The 18,539-nt window shown below is 56.8% G+C and overlaps 1 protein-coding gene across 1 annotated transcript; it reads left to right on the top strand.

The window, feature by feature from the left end:
- Positions 1–769: 769 nt before the first annotated feature.
- Positions 770–9,745, top strand: LOC102936028 (calcium-binding protein 2). Its single transcript, XM_007055872.4, has 6 exons — positions 770–1,123; positions 3,313–3,343; positions 3,941–4,084; positions 5,158–5,267; positions 5,394–5,541; positions 6,395–9,745. Exons 1-6 carry the CDS (start codon positions 878–880, stop codon positions 6,421–6,423), a joined length of 708 nt encoding a protein of 235 aa, XP_007055934.2. The 5' UTR covers positions 770–877; the 3' UTR covers positions 6,424–9,745.
- Positions 9,746–18,539: the final 8,794 nt, after the last annotated feature.

An 18,539-nucleotide genomic window follows, 5' to 3' on the forward strand; every position in this document is an offset into this window, starting at 1 on the left:
GTTTATGAAAGGTGAATGGTAAAGAATGCCGAGGGTGGAGACAGTGCGGCCCAGAATTCTCTGGTCAGAGAAAAGATGGTCAGGGACTGTGACAAGCTGCAGGGAGGAAAGATAGATCTCCTGGCACTGGGACAATAGAAAACTCCTGTGCCTTTTGCTAAAGTGCATTTGGAGTCACGGGGGTCAGGAGGCTATGGACCCATCACTTGTTACCAACCATCAGGGGGAGTGATGGGGAGTGGAAGGGGGCGGAGAGGAGCAAGTGGAGGCTGGGGGCTTGGGAAGATGGGGAGGCGCAAGGACGGGGCTTGGGGAGAAGGGATAGCGCCCGGCAGGAGGGTCTCATGGTCCCCCTACTTTGAGGTAGTTTCCACTGCTCTTGTTTGGAGTGAGACGGTTTGGTGGGTACCTTAAAAGCGGGGGTGCAGGATTGTGTTCAAAGAGAAGGGCCGGTGGGAAAGGATGGCTGAATGCTGACGAAAGCTGTTAATGCAATAACCTGCTGCAAAAAGGCAGTGTTCTGATCCCAGAAGGAAATGGTAAAGACCAAGAAACCACCGGGCGGGGTGGGGAGGGCACAGCCAGCGCCAGCTCAGCAGGAGAAAGCAGTGTGCTTTCAGGTGTGGGAGAGGCCGACACCAACTCTAACTGCCATACAGGTGGATCGTGCTGGAGCGGCTGAGCTGCCAGTGTCCTGCCTGTAATCCCAGCTAATTGGCTTTGCCCCACAGCCCTGGTGATCCTGGGGGCGGGGGTGGGGAAATAAGAGGATTTCTCTGACTCCTTCTTAAGGCCCTGCTGTCCCGTCCCCTTGCTCTGTGCCCGACCTGGAGCTGCCTGTCCCAGAGCTGGCTGCCGCGCCCTCGTGCCCAGCCCCATGCCCCACAAGCGGCCAGACGAGGTCGAGTCGGAGACATGCAAAGAGGGGCAGGACCTGAATAAGGGGGGCCAGGCGCCCCCTAAGGAGGAGGAGGAGCCCAAAGCCAGCAAGAGCCCCGGCTCCGAGTCACGTCGCAGCTCACACTCCAGCCACGGGCGCAAGAATGGCAAGAAGCATCACGCCGATGCCCATGCCGACGCCACCAAGGCCTACTCGCCCTTCCTCAACACTGTCTTCGGCAGGGTGCGCTTGCCTGGGGCGGAGATGGGGGGGAGGGCAGAGCAGGATGGGGGCACCAGGGATGCAGGGCATGAGGGTGCTGGATGTGGGGCAGGGCATAGGGGTTCCGGGAGTGGGGCAGAACATGGGGCTCCAGGGTGGGGCATGAGTGTGCTGGGAGTGGGGTGGGGCATGGAGCATTGAGGTGAGGCATTGGGCTCCGCGGGGGGGCATGGGTGTAGGGTAGGGCATGGGGCATTGAGGTGGGGCATGGCGTTCAGGGGTGGGCATGGGTACATGGGAGTGGGAGCAGTGATGGGGCACAGCATGGGGATTTGAGGAGGTCAGGACGTGGGGGCAGAGTGGGATGAGGACATGGGGGTGGGATGGGGCACGGCATGGAGGCACAGGGGGTAGGCGCAGAGATGACAGGTGCGGTGGTGGGGTATGGGTGTGTGGGGGCAGGAGGAGTGGATGGATTGTTGTGGAGGGCTGGGCTCGAGGGAAGAGGGTGGATCATGGGTACGAAGAGGGGAAAGTGTGGGCAAAAAGGTGCCTGGCGAGTGTGGGCATGGAGAGGACAGGCTGTTGTGTGAGAAGGGCTGGGCATGTGGGGTGGGGGGTGCTGTGTGGGGGTGGGCTGGGAGAGGAGAGGCAGCTGCAGTAGGGAGGCAGTGGGGGCATAGCCAGTTGGATGGTGTTGGTTGGGGAGCACTTTGGGGTGAGGTGGGGCATGGCTAGCTGGATTGTTTGAGTGGGGTGGGCGGACCATGGCTGGGTGGGCACGATCATTATGGGGGCATGCTAGGGTGGGATGGGGGCAGCAGGGCAGGGTGGCTGTGCAGCAGGTACAGCTTTCTGATGCCCAGAAAGGTGCTGGGGGGCAGGTCTCCCAGAGCGGGGAGTCGCTGGGCAGGCTCAGAGGGCCCAAGGGGTGGGGCAGAATGGGGCACTGCAGGCACTGGTGGGCCAGGGGTCCCCACTCCCAGACGGGAAATGGGGCAGCCCCACTGGTGCCCATCATTCCCTGGGGCCAAGAGCCTGGAGGGATGGTGCCCAGTCCTCCAGGTCCTTCTCTGCCCCCAAGGCAGCTCAGCGGGCTGCAGCATGACATGGCGCCCTTGGGGCTTAACAGCGGCCCTGCTGCCTGCACCCTGTCACCCCGATTAGCTGATATAAATAACCCCTTCTCAGCTCCCTGCTGGGAGCCCGCCAATCCCATTATCCCTGGGCGTGGGGCGGCCAGTGCCGGGGCCAGTCAGAGATGGGGGAGTAGGGGCTCTCAGGTGATGGAGGGGGGAGCAGGGCCCTGCTGGGGGGAGTGGGGCAGGGGTTGAACTGGAACCATTGGAGGGCTGGAGTGTGGGTGGGGTGGGGGGCACTGGGAGCTGGCCGTTGAGCCAGGCTGGGGCTGGAGATCACAGCTTTGCCCACAATCTCCTTAATCCCAGTTTCAGAAGGTTAATTTTGGCTGGGATTTCTCACCCGCTTCTGTGGCTTCTAAATGAAGTTGCCACCCTGACAGCACCTCCCGCGCCTCCCCTCCCCCACTGGACCCGTCACATCACCCCTCTCTGCAATGAGGTGTGTGCTCAAAGAGATGAGACCCCTCCCCACATTTCTCCAATAAAATATCACTGTCGAGCCCAAAATCCTCTACGGGACGCCAGCTCTGATCTGGCCCTGGAGCGGGGGCACTGGCTGGTTCAGACACTGGGGGGCCAGTTGGCTGAGGCAGGCTGGCGTGGGGTGCTGGCTGTGCTGTGGGGCTGGGGGCGTGTGGCTCTGCCGCGCTGACCCTGCTGTTCCAGGCTAGTGGGGAAGGTGATGGGGATCGAGTTACAAAGGGCAGCGGTTGGGGGCATTAGCACTGAGCTCCCAGCATCCCTGGGAGCCACGGAAACACCCTGGGCATGGAGCCCCTGTCCTCCACCCCTGCTTGCTTTTTGGGGCTGCTCTACCCTCTGCCCTCCCTCACTTGCCTTGTTCAATCCCTGCTTGCTCTGGGATGAGGGCAGTTTTTCCCGGTTAGCCCTTTCCTGCTGTCTCCTGCCCTGGCTCCTGACCCTGCTTGCCATGCTGCCATGGCTCCTAGGGGTGGGTTTTGTGGGGAGGGTTTCCCTGACAACAGCTCCGTACCAGGGCTGCCTATCTAAGGGGGGTCCTCCCCACGTTCCTGGGGTCTAACTGCCTGCTCTTCTTTCTGCCCCCAGGAGAGAGATCTTTCCCCAGTAGAACTGGATGGTGAGTTGGCAGGAGTGGGGGGCTACCCCTGGAAGGGGGGCACTGGGGCCCAGGCATGTCTGTTTGCCCTCTTAGAGGTGGGGCAATAGATTGTGCCTGTCTCTCAGACATGCCTAGTCCCCTCTGGGTCAATGGCCAGGGACACAAGGAAGGGCACAGTGCCTGCCACTCTGAGGGGGTGGGTCTGGATTTATTTGTAGACTCTCCCAGTCGTGACCCCCTGTCCTGGGCTAGAATGTCTCTGGGCAAACCTAGGCACGCCCAGCCTGCAGCAGAGGATTCTGGGTAGCATATCCCACCTGACATTGCCCACTTTACAATTAGAATGACCACTAGGGGGCGTCCCAGCTGGAACCACTGCTAGTGGTGGAACCCCTCACCGTGCATCCCTGGGGGTCCTGGCAGCAGGGTCTTGGGCGCTGGGTGGCATCAGTGCAGCGGCCAAAGAAGGGGTCACCCCCATGCATCGATGGCCAGTTTGGGTTGGTTCTGACCCAGTTCTCACCCCACTGTGGCTGGGTTCCCTGGAGCCCCCATGGGGACGCCCGGGATAGGCACCCCAGCACTGAGGGTGGCTCTGGCTCTTCCTCTTGGCAGAGCTGCTGGACGCCTTCAAGGAGTTCGACACGGACCAGGATGGCTTCGTGAGCTACAAGGACCTGGGCGCCTGCATGCGCACCATGGGCTACATGCCCACTGAGATGGAGCTCATTGAGATCTCCCAGCACATCAAGATGAGGAGTGAGTGCGGGGAATGGCTGTACCCTCAGGGGTCCCTCCCTGCACTGCATCTCACCCATCCATGAGACCCCTCCTCACTGCTCCCTCTGTGGGACCTGCCCCTGCCCCAGAGAGACCCCCCTCCCCTCAGACTGTTCCCCACCGTGGGACCTGCCCCTGCCCCAGAGAGACCCCCCTCCTCACACTGCTCCCCGCATGGGATCTGCCCCTGCCCCAGAGAGACCCCCGTCCCCTCACATTGCTCCCACCTTGGGACCCAGCACTGGCCCCCGAGAGAGACCCCCATCCCCTCAGACTGCTCCCCCCGTGGGACCTGCCCCTGCCCCAGAGAGACCCCCCTCCTCACACTGCTCCCCGCATGGGATCTGCCCCTGCCCCTGCCCCAGAGAGACCCCCATCCCCTCACACTCCTCTGCCCCATGAGACCCTACCCCTGCCCCAGAGAGACCCCCGTCCCCTCACGCTGCTCCCCCCGTGGGACCTGCCTCTACCCCAGAGAGATCCCCCTCCCCTTTCACTGCTCCCCCCGTGGGACCTGCCCCTGCCTCTGCCCCAGATAGACACCCCTCCCCTCACACTGGTCCCCCCATGGGACCCTGCCCCTGCCCCAGAGAGACCCCCCTCCTCACACTGCTCCCCCCGTGGGACCCTACCCCAGCCCCAGAGAGACTCCCATTCCCTCGCACTGCTCCCCCGCCGTAGGACCTGCCCCTGCCCCAGAGAGACCCCCCCTCCCCTCACACTGGTCCTCTGTGGGACCCTGCATTGGCCCCAGAGAGACTCCCCCTCCTCACACTGGTCCCCCCTGTGGGACCAGCCCCTGCCCCAGAGAGACCCCCCTCCTCACACTGCTCCCCCCTGTGGGACCTGCCCCTGCCCCAGAGAGGCCCCCCTCCCCTCACACTGCTCCCCCCATGGGACCCTGCACTGGCCCCCAGAAACCCCCTCATCCCCTCACACTGCTTCCCCCTGTGAGACCTGCCCCTGTCCCCCACTTCCCTGATGTGACTTCCCTCCGTGGGACCCCTCCCCATTGCGGGGGCTGGGCACTGATTTCCTTGTCTCTCCCACAGTGGGTGGGCGCGTGGACTTTGAGGACTTTGTGGAGATGATGGGGCCGAAACTGCGGGAAGAGACGGCCCACATGGTGGGGGTGCGTGAGCTCAAGATCGCCTTCCGTGAGGTATGGGGGCGTAGGAAGAAGGGGGAACATGGGCACAGGGGGAGGGGGAGCAGGCGGGGATGTGGCTGGCACCCATCCAGTCGGGCGGTCCCACGCTCACCCCATTCTGTGTCCCCCTGCCCCCAGTTGGACAGGAATGGGGACGGGGAGATCAGCAGCACGGAGCTGAAGGACGCCCTCCTGGCCCTGCTGGGGGAGCAGGTCCCGCTGCCGGAGGTGGAGGAGATCCTGCGCGACGTTGACCTCAATGGGGACGGCCACGTGGACTTTGACGGTGAGAGACCCTCTGCAGCCCCCACCCCACTGACCCCCTGGGGAACCCATTGACCCCAGAGACTCCCCTCACCCCACTGACTGCACTGGCCTTTGGGAACCTGCCTCCCACCCACTGGTGCCAGAGACCCCCCACCTCCCTTCACACTGAGCCCTGGGGATACCTCCTCTGACCCCCCCAGCAAGGACTCATCCCTGCAGAGATCTCCCCCTTCTCTCCCTGCCAGTATCTTCCTGTGACACCCTCCCACCCCCGCAGTCCTCTCTGTGCTCTCCCCTTTGTGTTTAGTTGTGTGCTGGGCCCTTAACCCAGAACTATAGGGTCTAGGTCCCTGGGCTAAAGAGCCACCCCACACCCCCTCCAGAACAGGGTGAGGCTCGGACCCACTTTCTAGAGCCCCAGGAGGGCTGTTTTTTCACAGGGTGCCTGGGAGCAGAGCTGCCTCCTGTGGGATTGGATGGAGGAGGGGAGGGAGCCAAAGCTAGGACTGGGGAGGGGCAAATGAGAGGAGTGGCAGTGATGGCTGTGGGGTGGAGGGGACAATCTCCCCCCAGCATCCTGTCTCCCGGGGGGCATGATTCCTGCCCTTTGGCTACTCCAAGCCCTCACCCTGCCCTTCACAGCCCCCCTGCAGCCCTGTGCCCCCTCCTGTGGAAGCTCCACATGCACTGCTTGGGATGGGTAGCAGCATCCTGAAGCCTGGTAGGGGGAGCTGTGGCAGGGGTTACAGTCTAGGGGGTGGGATGCAGTGTGGGGTAGCACAGGACGGTGCAGTCAGGCTGTGCTGTGCAGGATGTGCAGTGGGAGGCGCTGGTGTTTGCTCACTCCAGTTCCCACGTTGTGTCTCTCTCAGAGTTTGTGATGATGTTGTCCTCCCGCTAACAAGGCCCTCACCCCCCATCGCCATTCCAGCCTCCAGGGGACCCGAGCAGCTCCAAGTGGATCCCCACTTCTTGACAACTGGTGATCCCCCTTCTTCACCAGCAGGAAGTTCCCTCACGACTCCCTTATGGGCCCTTCTAAGAAGACCCCTCCCACCGGGTCTGCCTGCCCCTCTGCTGGCCCCTCTCCCTCACAGTGCGCTGCCAGGGAGCAGGGGCCTGAATGCCCAGTTGGCAACCCCATTGGGGGGCTGCTAAGTCTCTGACGAGGGCAGGCCCTGCACCCCAGCTGGGAGCTCGATAGGCGGGCTGTGGAATTTATTAAAAAAACTACACGTAAGAATAAAAAACCTTCCCTTGTATTTCAATGAGCGTCGGAGCTGGAGGGCAGTCTGTACGTTTGCTCTCCGGGACGAGGCCCCTTTCAAATACTATGCACGCGTCACATTCCATTCCCCAAAGTGAAGCTAAGAGGGAGAAAAAGTAAACACAGACAGACGTGCCCTGATGAATGCAATGTGCTGCAATGAGCCTTTGATGATGATGCACATAAAAAAAGACATACAATTCAAGCCTAAATTTTATATTTACTTTTGACTTAGGGTAAAAGCTGAAACGAGCCGGAGCTGGAATGGCATTATAATTAATTATATCGCATTTAAAAACAGCGGAGAAAGTGACATGTACTTGGGAAGACTATTTTGGGAATGACCAGAAATGATTAATAATTAAATTGCTTGTCATCCCAAAATATTATTCTCAAGGGTGTGTTGCTGTCTCCACTGAGCATGCTTATGTCCAGAGTTCTTATATTTAGCTTTAATGTTAGTTTCCACTGTCTGAAAATGTTAATTCTGGCACAAATGACAGATTGCAGTCTAACGCTAGCCACCATGTTTGTTTGGATTTTAACCCTACTAGCCTCGTTATGGGTTGGTTCCTGAATATTCAAGATTCAAAATTAAGAGTGACCTATGATAGACGCAACGTTACACTACAGTCATATGAACTTGACGTTACGGGAGTCACATGATGGTATCAAGGTATGCCATGGCAGAGAAAAACATTGGGAACCACTGCTTTGGAGGACTCTGCTCAGTGGACCAGGCCCCCAAGGGGGGTCCCACTCTTCCTCCAGGGCCGGCCACACCCTCACTTGCCTCTGGGCTCCAGCCCTCCTGCCTCATGTGGGGAGCTCTGCCCAGCAAGGCCAACTGAGCCAGAAGTCCGCTTAGGGATGTGTAACTCTCCAGGGCCTGATGCACTCCAGCGGGTATTTGCAGTGACATGGGGCAACTTTTCCAACCAGGGCAGGGTTGGTTAGTCCCCTGGCATACGGCTTTCCAAGTCCTGAGGGTAGCCCAAAGAAAGGAAGGTTAAAGCACAATCCCTCTGGCCAAGCCCGAGCAAACCACCTGCCTTGCTGTAGCAGATTCCATCTCAGGCACTGTGTCTCTCTGGCGTCCTTAGTCGGGGCCAGGTTCTTCCACAAGCCCACTCTTGGTCCTCCACTGGTCGCCTCCCAATCCTTTGGCTCCAGGCAAGGCCATGCAGAATTCATAGCCCTGCCTGCTGTCCAGTGTCCAGTCCTTAGGGCTTCCCATTGTCTCTCAGGACCCTCTCTTGAGCTGGGTCAGTTTCAACCAATTTCCTGATGAACCTATTCATTGCGGCCCAGACAGCAAGGTCTCTCACATACACACTCCCCTCCTGCCCCACACAGCCCCCCAAGAACTGATTTAACTCTCCACTCCCAAACTGGCTAGCAACACAGAGTACAGAGGGAAACTGAGGCACACAAGATTCATAAAAATATTACAGAAGATTTCCACTTCAGCACAGCTCTCCTCCCTTGGGGGCCGAACTGAGCAAGAAGGCTTTACCCTTTGACCTGGGAGGTTCGAGCCCACCATGGTTATTAGAAGACGCCCCAGCATAATGCCCATTTCCGTGGTAGCAGTTCTACCTGGCACTTGCGAGATGCGTACAGCACAGTTTCTAACCAAGCGTACAGGTTTCACAGCACAGGGCAGAGCTGTTTCACACCCTCCCTTTGGTCTGTTCTGTTCGATGACACGAGCAGGGTGCACATGGGAAATTTCCGTGCGGTCCCCAGCCCTTTGGCCACCCCAGACCCTTTGGGTTTGAAACTGAGTCCTGCCACTACCTCCTCCCTGTCTTTTTCCAGGGAAAGATGAGGGGAGGGAACCCACATTCCTCCATGGGTCAGCCATCCTGGCTGCAGCCCGGGGTGTCCTGACCCTTAGGTTGGCTAGGAAGTGACCCCGTGAGCATCTGGTGGGGTCAACCTGTTGCCCTCACCCTCAGGAAGGAGTCCTGTCTTATGGTCCCCGGCCCCGATGGGCTCTGATTCAGACTGTCTTGGGTAGGAGAACCCATCAGGTCCATGGCCATGCCCTGACAAGTTGTGTCCAAGTCCAGTAGTTGCTGTCCAGCTGCTTTACCCTTCCCTGGGGCTTCTTCCTGCTGAGCAGGGCAAATGTGTCTGGCAGTTGTCCTGCCCTGCCCACATCCTCCCACGCTCAGCTAGGGCCTCAGCCACCACCGGACCCAGCTTGGCCTCTACTTCCCCAGGCTGGCTCCCTTGGTCACAGCAGCAGGCCTCAGGGAAGTTGTGCCTGAGCCCATGTGACTCACATCTGCTGCGTGGAGATGGCTGGGTCCATTCCTCTGCCCCACTTGGATACAGCTGTCTGCTTACGGGTCTCCCGACCTTAACCTTTCCTCCTTCTCCCTATATGCACTGTCACTAACACCTCCGGTCTGCTTGGTTCAGACTCTGGGCTAGTCCAGGAGGAGGGGCTGAATTTTATCTTAAAGTGACACATTCATTCCCAAAAAGGACATCAAAGCTGATGTCCTGGAGACCAGCCACCCTGATCCTTCCTGTGTCTGCCTAGGGATCTCAGCCATAGGTAGGGCCAATGGCTTCCCATTTGGAACCTTACTTCAGGTTGTCCTGCCTTTCAGGATTTGATGGGGTTTCACCAGCAAGGATTCTCTCTGTCCCACAGTCCCTCCAGCCCATGAATGTCTTCCCATTAACCTTCTGCTCCCATTACAGCCTTAGGCTTTCTGTCCGCTAACCATGTTTTAAGCTTGTAGGGACATATCTTATAAAGTTGTTCCCCGGATCCTCCAGTGTAGTGACACCTGCATCTTTGCCCCATCATCATTCTTCCGTCAGGGTGGTGGCTTCCATATGTGTCACAACCTTGATCTTTTGCATACACTCCAAACCTTTTCCTGTAAGCCTCAGGTGTCATTTCCGATTTAAGCAGTCTTTTCAAATTGTTCATGGTCCCCACTATCAATTCCGTCCGTTTGGCTGTATACCTGTGTTGCTTTGGAACCGAGTGAGACAGACTGTACCCCTGAGTCCACACCCTATTCTACAAGGCATGCCGTGGGAGGTATCCTTGAAAAAAACTCATAATTTGCTGATCAATAATATCATGGCAAAATATACGTAGCCACGTTCTATGGGAAGTTCTAAACATAAGTGGAGATCATGACTAGAAGTAGGTTTTCCAGAGACTTCTGGGGAGTGGCCAAACCAGTTCCTCAGAGAGGAAGGACAAACTGACGCCTCAGCCTGGTGTCAACAAGCAGGGCCATTACCTGCTAAGTGGCCATTCTTTGGCAGGAAAGGGGGCAGGGGCAAAAAAACCCCAAACCAAAAAACCTACATCTTAGCAAAGAACCAGCCTGGGGTTCCACTCCACACAGGCTGCCTGTCGCCTGTTTCCAGATGGAAATGCATCTCAAAGTGGGGACAGGACTATAAAAAAAAAGGGGGCAGACACCCCAAGGGACTCCTCCTTCCTTTCACTCTGTCCATCGATTTGCTGCACCAGAAGGAACAACGGAAGCAGCCATTACACAGAAGAAGGGGGCCTGGCCTAGGAAGTTTGGCCCGTAAAACTGTTGAGAGCATGTGGTGAGAGAAATTTTGCTGTGAATTTAACATCATTCGTTCAGGGAGGCTTTAGTTGTGTTTTATCTTTACTTTTCTTGTAACCCTTTCTGACTTTTATGCTTCATTATGTATTTACTTCAAAGCTCTCTCCCTCTGTAGCTAATAAACTTGCTTTATCTAATCCAGTGTGTTTAAACAGAAGTGTTTGGGAACCTCCATTTAGGACAGCAGGTGGGTGCATATCATTTCTATGAATAAAATGATGGACTTTATGTGAACATGTGTTGGCCAGGAAAGGGCTGGGTAGCACAGGATGTACGTTTCTGGGGAAAATCTAGGACTGGGGGTATGCTAGTGTCACCCTGAAATATAGTCAAGGCTGGTGAAAGCCAGAGCATCATCCATGTGTGGCTGGCTGGCTGCAGCCCACAAACAGATACAGCTGGGAGTGACTTGTTGTTTGTGAGTTGTCCAGACTGGAGTCTACAATAGCAAAGTCGTGTAAAGGACACCCCAGGTTAGAGGGCAGGGGTGACAAAGCTACTCACATGTCTGCATTGTACCCTGGGTACCGAGTTAGTGGGTAAGACATTGGAGCTGGTAATCAGGGTCATCCTGGTTCAAATCACAAGGCTTCTCAAAGGCAGTGATTTCGGCATCTATATCATCCCCTTAAACTGGGGCAACTGTTTGGTATCTAGGCTTCCTGAGGATTGGCATCCCGAGGTCTTTCCCCACTTCCATTTCTCCATCTCCAGTTCATGCTTCTGTGTTCTTTTTCATGTTTTTGCTGCTTCTCCTGGTCAGCTCCCTCCCTTGCACAGTCCTCCAGTCTCTGCCACTCTACCTGAAGATCCTTAGCTCCCAGCTCCAATTCTCACCACTTCAAGTCTATTGATGGGGAACCAGGTCATGAAGGTTCCCTGCTGGAAGGAGAATCAGGTCTTGAGGCCGCCCTGCTGCTGCTGTGGCCTTTCTTGATCTTGGACCCCCTTAGAACTTCAACTGGCTCTGGAATCTGGTTCTTGGTCCAATCATCCTTCTCCAGCCATGTACTCAGTTGCTTCTTGTTGAGCTTCCCAATGCTTAACCCTCTCTCCCCGCACAGGTTTATGATGTCCTTCTTAGGGAGATAGTTATATGCCATTTTCTTCCTTTTTCCTTTGACTAACCTTGTTTTTTACTTCAGCAAGTCAGTATTGCAAAACACTACTGATGCATTCAGTATCCCACTGCTAACACCAACTGCCACAGGATTGGTGCTACATTGCACCTTTTAAACAGTTTCTTGGAGGAACCCCTCCAAGGGGTCTCACTCTTTCTCCAGGGTAGGCCCTGTAGCCTCACTGACTCCGTGATTGCGTGTCTGGGCTTCAGCCCTCCTGCTTTATGCCACAAGCACTGACCAGCGAGTCCAACTGAGCTAGACTCCTGGTAGAGACTTGTCCACTCTTCAGGGACTGATTCACCTGAAGAAGTGGGGCTGGATGGGACCTGGCCAGAGGGCTGAGGCGTGGGAAGGTGCCACTCCCCAGCCTAACAGTGACTATAGCCAGGGGGTGCTGGAGCTGAAGAGGCTGCTCCAGCCACTCTCGCTGGCTGGTGAGCAACCCCTCTATAGGGGTACCTGGGATCCCTGGTGGGGTGGAGATTGGAGGAACCTGATATTGGAGAAAATGGGAATGGATGGGTGCACACAGGCCCTGGCATGGGGAGTTGGGGAGGAGATGGGTGGCCCTGATATAGGGGAAGGGGCCAGTGGGGGGCACAGGGAGTCCCTAGCATGAGAGAATGGGGGCACACAGGGACTGGGGGGATGCAGAGAGTCCCTGCAATAGAGGGAGATGGCAGGTGGCAGCAGGGAGCTGTGGGGGATGGAGGGATGCATGGAGCCCATAGGGTGCAGTGCACTCAGTTGACACAAGCTACCACCTGTGCACCCCTTAGCGTATTGACCCTCGCAGCTCCCCATGAGGCAGGGCAGTGCTGTGATCCCCATTGTACAGATGGGGCAACTGAGGCCCAGAGGCTACATGATTTGCCCAAGGTTACCCAGGAAGCACATGGGAAAGCTGGAACTTGAATCCAGGCCCCTCAAAGCCAGTGTCATAACCACTGGGCCAGCCTTCCATCTCAACTGTCCCCCATTGCTCCAGCACTTCCCCCTGGGATCTAACTCTTTTTGTGGACCATGGGGATCTCAGTGCTGGAGACAGACCAGACTCAAGGCGTGGGGCAAGTCCCCTAGCTCCCAGCCCCTAGAGAGAATCAGCTCTTGGGTCCCTCAAAGCTGCTCCTCATGGGTTAGGTCCCACGGGCCAATCCTGAGGTCCATGGTTGCCATGCTGCCCTCCCGCTGGCTGTTGCACTACAGAGTGTCACCTGGCTGTGGCCCCCTAGTGTCCCTTTCCAGGTGTCCCTGCCCGTCAGCGGGGGTGGAGCGCAGAGCCTTCTGCCCAGGCTGCTGAGCTAAAGGAGAATCCCACCAGCGTGTAGAAGAGCAGTTGTGATCCCAGGCAGCAGAGGGCAGGGTGAGTGCGTATTACAGGTGCTCATCCAGAGAAATTATGAGTCTGTTCCAGATCTCGAGCTCCAGCTGTAGTGCCTCTGTGCTCTTAGCTCCGGCGGACCCCACTTCAGTGCCCAGTGTGTCGGCTGTCACACACCCCGCTGGGTCCCAGCCCCAGGGAAGATCTCCATGCTTGTAGTCTCATTCCTTTCCCTGCCCATGGCAAAACAGCTGGAGGGGCGGGGGTCTGAGAGCCCCAGCCAGGGGTGGGGCCAGGGGAGAACGGCTCCTGAGAGTGGATTCTCCCATTGCAACCCCTGCACTGATCTGGATTCGCTCCCTTGGTGTGTGCGTCAGCATTTCCCCAGAAGGAGAGTGGGATAGGGGTGGGGGATGGAGTGGATGGCATCAGTTTCCCCGGACTCACCATATTTCTGCTCTGACACCTCAGAGCTCGTGTCAGCCCCATGTGCTCCCCTTTGCCCTATGGGGTGCATACCCTTTGCTGCTTCTAGTACTGCCCTTTCCCCACTGGGCTGCCATTGCGGGGACGTTGCATAGTTCAGAGGTGGTGTCTTTCCTCCCGGTTCTAACCCCACCAACGAGCTAATCTCCAGCACGCAGCATCCTCCATTGCCGATGCTGCAGCCACCCGGCTCGGCCGGTCTGAGCAGAGCATCCGCTGCTCTCTAGGCCCCTGAGGTAGAAGCCTCCTGTCTGTGTGTGACATCATCCTTATCAGACCCCCATCACCGTAGTAACAGAGTACCGCCCAATCTGTGACGTATGAACCATCACGCTCTCTCCCCGGGAGACAGGGCAGTGCTGTGATCCCCGTTGCACAGATTGGGAAACTGAGGCACAGAGCTGCTAAGGGACTTGCCCTGGTCACGCAGGGAGTCTGTAGCACAGCAGGGAATTGAACCAAGTCCCAGGCTAGTGCTTTAACCACTAGACCATCCATCCCCTCCCATTTAGCAATATGGGGGGGCAGGGCAGGTGTGACTCCCCCCACCTCCAGTTGAGACCCCCTGTCCTAGTTATCCCAGCCCCTTCCTCAAGAAAATAATGGGTCTGAGCCATCATCCCCACCCAGGGCTCAAGAGTCCTCGAGCTCCCTTGTGGCAGAGCTGTGCCCTCCCCTTCCTGCAGGAGTGGCAGGGGGAACCCAGGCCTCCCACTTCCTTCCAGGAACCAGGAACCCTGGAGTAAGCAGCTCCATCCATCCCACTCACTGCTACTTCCCACGGCCACTTCCTACCTTCAGGCTGATGCCAAGTCTGTTCAGGTCGCCTGGCCGCACAGCCCCTTGCAGGCTGGGCCCGTTCCAGCTCCCTGGGAGGGCCCTTGCTCAGATGCTGTTCTGGCCAGGGTCTCGCTGCCCTGGGAGCTCAGCTGCTCTCTCTCTAGGAGGCTTCTCCTTCCAGGAGCAGCCTGTGAGCTCAGCTGTTGCTAGTCAGCAACTTCCTCACAGAGCTTATGCCCATTAACCCCTTTGCGGCTGCTACTGTGTGGGCCCCTCCCATGCTAGGGGATCTGTGTGCACCATACCAGGGTATCTCAATTCTTTCCTCCCCAGCCAGGGGTTCTGTGTATCCCAATTCCCCTCTTCCACCCATGCCAGAATCCCTCATTTCCTCTCGCCACGTCCCATGCCAGGGGCTACCTGCATCCCACCCATTCCCTCTGGCCCTCCCCACCATTATTATTGGGCACTCAGTCATCAAGGGTGTCAACATGTTAAACTCTAGTGGGAGGCTATGCTGAGCTGAGAGGTGGGTGTTGTTATGTGTGCCGGTATTAAAGGCGCGGTCAACCAGCTGTATGAGCTACAGACAAGTGGAGAGGTGCTTGATGCTGTGGCTGTGCTAATCAGATGCCGGGGCTCTGTGGATCCCCCATTTCAGATCCCCACCCCCGCATTTTAATAGTTTTCTGCCCATCACTGCCTAGAAATTCCCTGGGAGTTTGGAATGGATGGGGTGTGTGATTCCAAGACAGACAGACGCTGGAGATGCCATCAAGCTGAGTGACAGAGTGAATGGGGTAATTATCTTTTATTGGACCAACTTCTGTTGGAGAAAGAGATGACCTTTCGAGCTCCACAGAACTCTGCTTCAGGTCTTCCCTGTATGCGCTCGAAAGCCTGTCTCTTTCACCAACAGAAGCTGGCCTCATAAAAGTGATTACCTCACACATTTTGTGTCTCTCTTATCCTGGGGCCAACGTGCCTGCCACAATACTGCATATAGCCTGCTCAGCCAATTACTGACTGGGAGGCACTCAGACACTATGGAGGGGGGCATAAGTACCTTAGCTAGAAAAGAGCAGTTCTTTGTTTCATGAGTTTGCCCCATACCCCAGGTGGGCTGCAGCAGTTGGCCACCTCTGCGAGCAGCATCCCTGAGACAGTAGCCTTGTATCCAGGTTCAATCTCCCAGCTGGGTGAGGCCCCCCCCACCCATGCTAGTAAGTGGCTTTCTTTAAAATTGCTCTTTTCTGATCCCATTGGAAACTTATCTACCCAAGGAAACTGACCAGCCGTGCAACAGTGGAATAAACGATTCTGCTACAGGTCTGCCAGAATAAGTCCCCATGTGGCTGCTCTATTCCACAATAAAAGTGACTTCCAAAGCAGAGTAAATATTCTGGATTAAAGTTAGTTTTGTGCTGGAATAGGGTCTCCACAGGGGGAGATATTCTGGAATGGTTTATTCCACTATCCCGGTCAGTTTCCGCAGGAAGATAAGCCTCAGGGTATGTCTGGTTTAGTTTTTAGAAAGTAAAGGGACTTTTCCATCTCAGACTCTACAGTTCTGGGCTTTGGCAAACCCCGATTCATCTTTGAGAGAGGAAATACACTAATGGTGCAATCCAGAGCGCATGGAGGTTGATGAAGATGATCCCATTGGGGTCTGGCTCAGTGTACAGTGAGTATCCTGTACTGGTGGCGATAATGGATTGTGTGTTGGCCTTTCAGAGCTTGGAAGATATTGAAAGGCGGTGGGTTTGACACACATTGCTGATTCTTACCCATGGAGAGAGCAGTTTCTGTATGGAGTGCAGATAAATGATTTCCTCTGCAGCAAGATATTCTAGCCTGTGTTATGCATGTGACCAGATGATCATAACAATCCCTTCTGGCTTCTAAATCTATTATTCTTACTATTTGTATTTATGGCAGTGCCTAGAGGTTCTGGCTGAGGTCAGGGCTCCATTGTGCAGAACGCTGTACAGACAGTCATGGAGATCAGGGCCTGTTCTGCCGGACTCTGCATGGACACAGTAAACGAGATTGGGGCCCATTGTCCCAGGCACAGAGTCATAGGCTGTCCCTGTCTGAAATGCTTGCAGTCTAAACAGATGAAAGAACCGAAGCTGCATCATTATCCTGATTTTGCAAGTGAAGTCTGAAGAGGTGAAATGACTTAACCAAGGTCACACAGTGAATCTGTGGCAGAGCAGGGAATCGACCTTGGGCCTCCTGCATCCCAGCACTGATCCTTAACCAAATTCTTTAGGGGATAGGATTATGTTAGCCTTGGGGAAACTGAGGCACAGCTCAGCATTGCTTCGGCCAAGATTGATGCTGAAAGAGGGGAAATTGAAGCACAACTCTTCATTGCTTTGGTCAAGACCACAGCTGAAAATGGGGAAACCGAGGCAGCTGAGGAATACTGCATAATATGTGATTCCTATGCAAGATTGGAAAAAGCCCCTGATACGTGTGCAGTAGCCAGGAGGCCGCTGCCTACGATAGAGGCCCCTTTTCAGAGGGTGGCCATAGATACTGGGGGACAGCTCAGTCAAGGGGCTCAACAGCAGCGATGGATGATTTAGGCTCAAGCTTGTGAAGACCAGCTGTTCTTCATTGTGGTGAAATATTTGCTGCCAGTTTGCATCCAAACTTCAGCATAATAGAATAAATAGAAATAAACCTATTTCCCACCAGATTCTCCACATACGGGGGTGGTTCCAGAATGGAGGTATTCCCACAAGCTTGTCGTTTGTCTCCTGCTTCTAGGAAGCAAGGCCAGATTCCTGGGAAGGCAAAGATGGGATTTTTTGCATAGGGGGATGGAATGTTTTCCTGTCTCAGTTTGCTATATCCCTGCAGCACCCCTTTCTGGCTGGGGGGAGGAGTCCACATGACTCACCTTCTTTGATGTTTAGTAGAAGGAGACATTTCGTTCCTATGAATAAAGCAGCTAGGAGAGGTGGGAGGGAGAGGTGAATGTGTCTGGGAATGCAGAGTGCTGACTGTTAAACTCATGCATCTGGTGCTAGCCACGGTCCGAGACAGGATACTGGACTAGCTGCACTGGCTCTGATCCAGTCTAGCTGTTCCTGTGTTCTGATGCAGCCCCGGAGGGAAGGGGCCTAGTTGGCTTGGCGGTGGGAAATGGAATTACGGTGCCTTTCTCCTCTTGGGGGTGCTGGATCCCATGTGGCCCCCAGGGGCTGGGACTAGTTGGCTCAGGGGAGCGGGGAATGGGACATAGTGCCTTTCTCCTCCAGGTCCCCAGCTCCCATCCAGCCCCAGGAAGATAACGCAATGATGGGGATGAGTTTACCATCCTCCAGGTTACAGCTGTGCTGGTCTGTGTCTCCCTCCAGTGGCTGCTCCGCAATGAGGTTTGTACGTCCAACAGTGTTTCCAGCAGGGGCAGGGCTAGGCGGGGGGTGGGGAAGGGGACTTGCTGGAGCTATAGTCACTGCAAAATTTGCATACCGCCCCCCCCCCCCCCCCCCCGTAGCCACCCTGTAGCAGCTGCCGCTCTCTGGCCGCCCAGCTCTGAAGGCAGAGCAGAGAGAGCAGCAGTTGCTGGCTGGGCACCCAGCTCCAGCAGCAGCGAAGGAGTAAGCCTGGGTGTGGGAGCTGGTGTGCCTGAGGGCAGGCCCCGGCCCCTGTCCCTGCCTGCTGGGGTACACTGCCCAGGGCAGGTGGAGGGTCCGGGGCTCCCCACAGCAGCCTGGACTAACCCACTCTGGCCTGGGATCCTGCGCCCCACCCCTCGTGGTTGCTGCTCCTCGAGGGCTCTGCTGGCCCCAGAGCTGAGTCGCCCTTCCCAGGCAGCTCCTATTGGCTGCGAGTAGCCAGCGCCCGAAACTGCCCGGCTCTGGCTTCCAGCCTCTAACCTGGCCAGGGGGTAGGACCTCGGGGGGGGGGGGGGGGAGGAGGAGGGGAGACCTTTTGAGAAGTAGCAGGGGCCACAGAGAGGGGCAGGGCCTCATGGTGAGGGGCACAGCCCCCCCTCTTCTGTCTAGCCCACCTCAGCCCCCCACCAGGAAGAGGCTGGCGGCGCCCCTGGTCTCCAGCTGGCAGACACCACCTCTGAAGCATTGAGCAAGGGCCACGTGCACTGTGCTCCCCAGGGGAGCCAGCAGGCAGCCCTGGCAGCCCCAGGCCAGAGCAGACTGCAGGGCTAACGTTTAACCCTGGCCTTTGGCCGATGCCACCTGCGGCTTCTCTGCCTCCCGCAGGGCTGGTTAAAGCTAAACCCCAGGGCTGGGTGTGGAACAGCTGAGCCCAAAATGGGGCCCATTCCCTGCTCTCGCTCCAGCTGCGCCTGCTCCTGGCAGGGAGTGAAACCCTGAGTCCAAAGGGGGCTCCACCGCTCAGGCTCGGGGCTGCGCAGGAAGTCAGGCTATGCCCGGGGTGGCAGAG

Source organism: Chelonia mydas, chromosome 6 (genome assembly GCF_015237465.2).
Source record: "Chelonia mydas isolate rCheMyd1 chromosome 6, rCheMyd1.pri.v2, whole genome shotgun sequence".
In the NCBI taxonomy this organism is placed as follows: domain Eukaryota; kingdom Metazoa; phylum Chordata; order Testudines; family Cheloniidae; genus Chelonia; species Chelonia mydas.

Coding starts and splice junctions, on each gene's coding strand:
- LOC102936028 (XM_007055872.4), top strand. CDS start 878: ATGCCCCACAAGCGGCCAGACGAGGTCGAGTCGGAGACATGCAAAGAG. Junction 3,344..3,940: donor TTCCCCAGTAGAACTGGATG/GTGAGTTGGCAG, acceptor TCCTCTTGGCAG/AGCTGCTGGACGCCTTCAAG. Junction 5,542..6,394: donor CGGCCACGTGGACTTTGACG/GTGAGAGACCCT, acceptor TGTCTCTCTCAG/AGTTTGTGATGATGTTGTCC.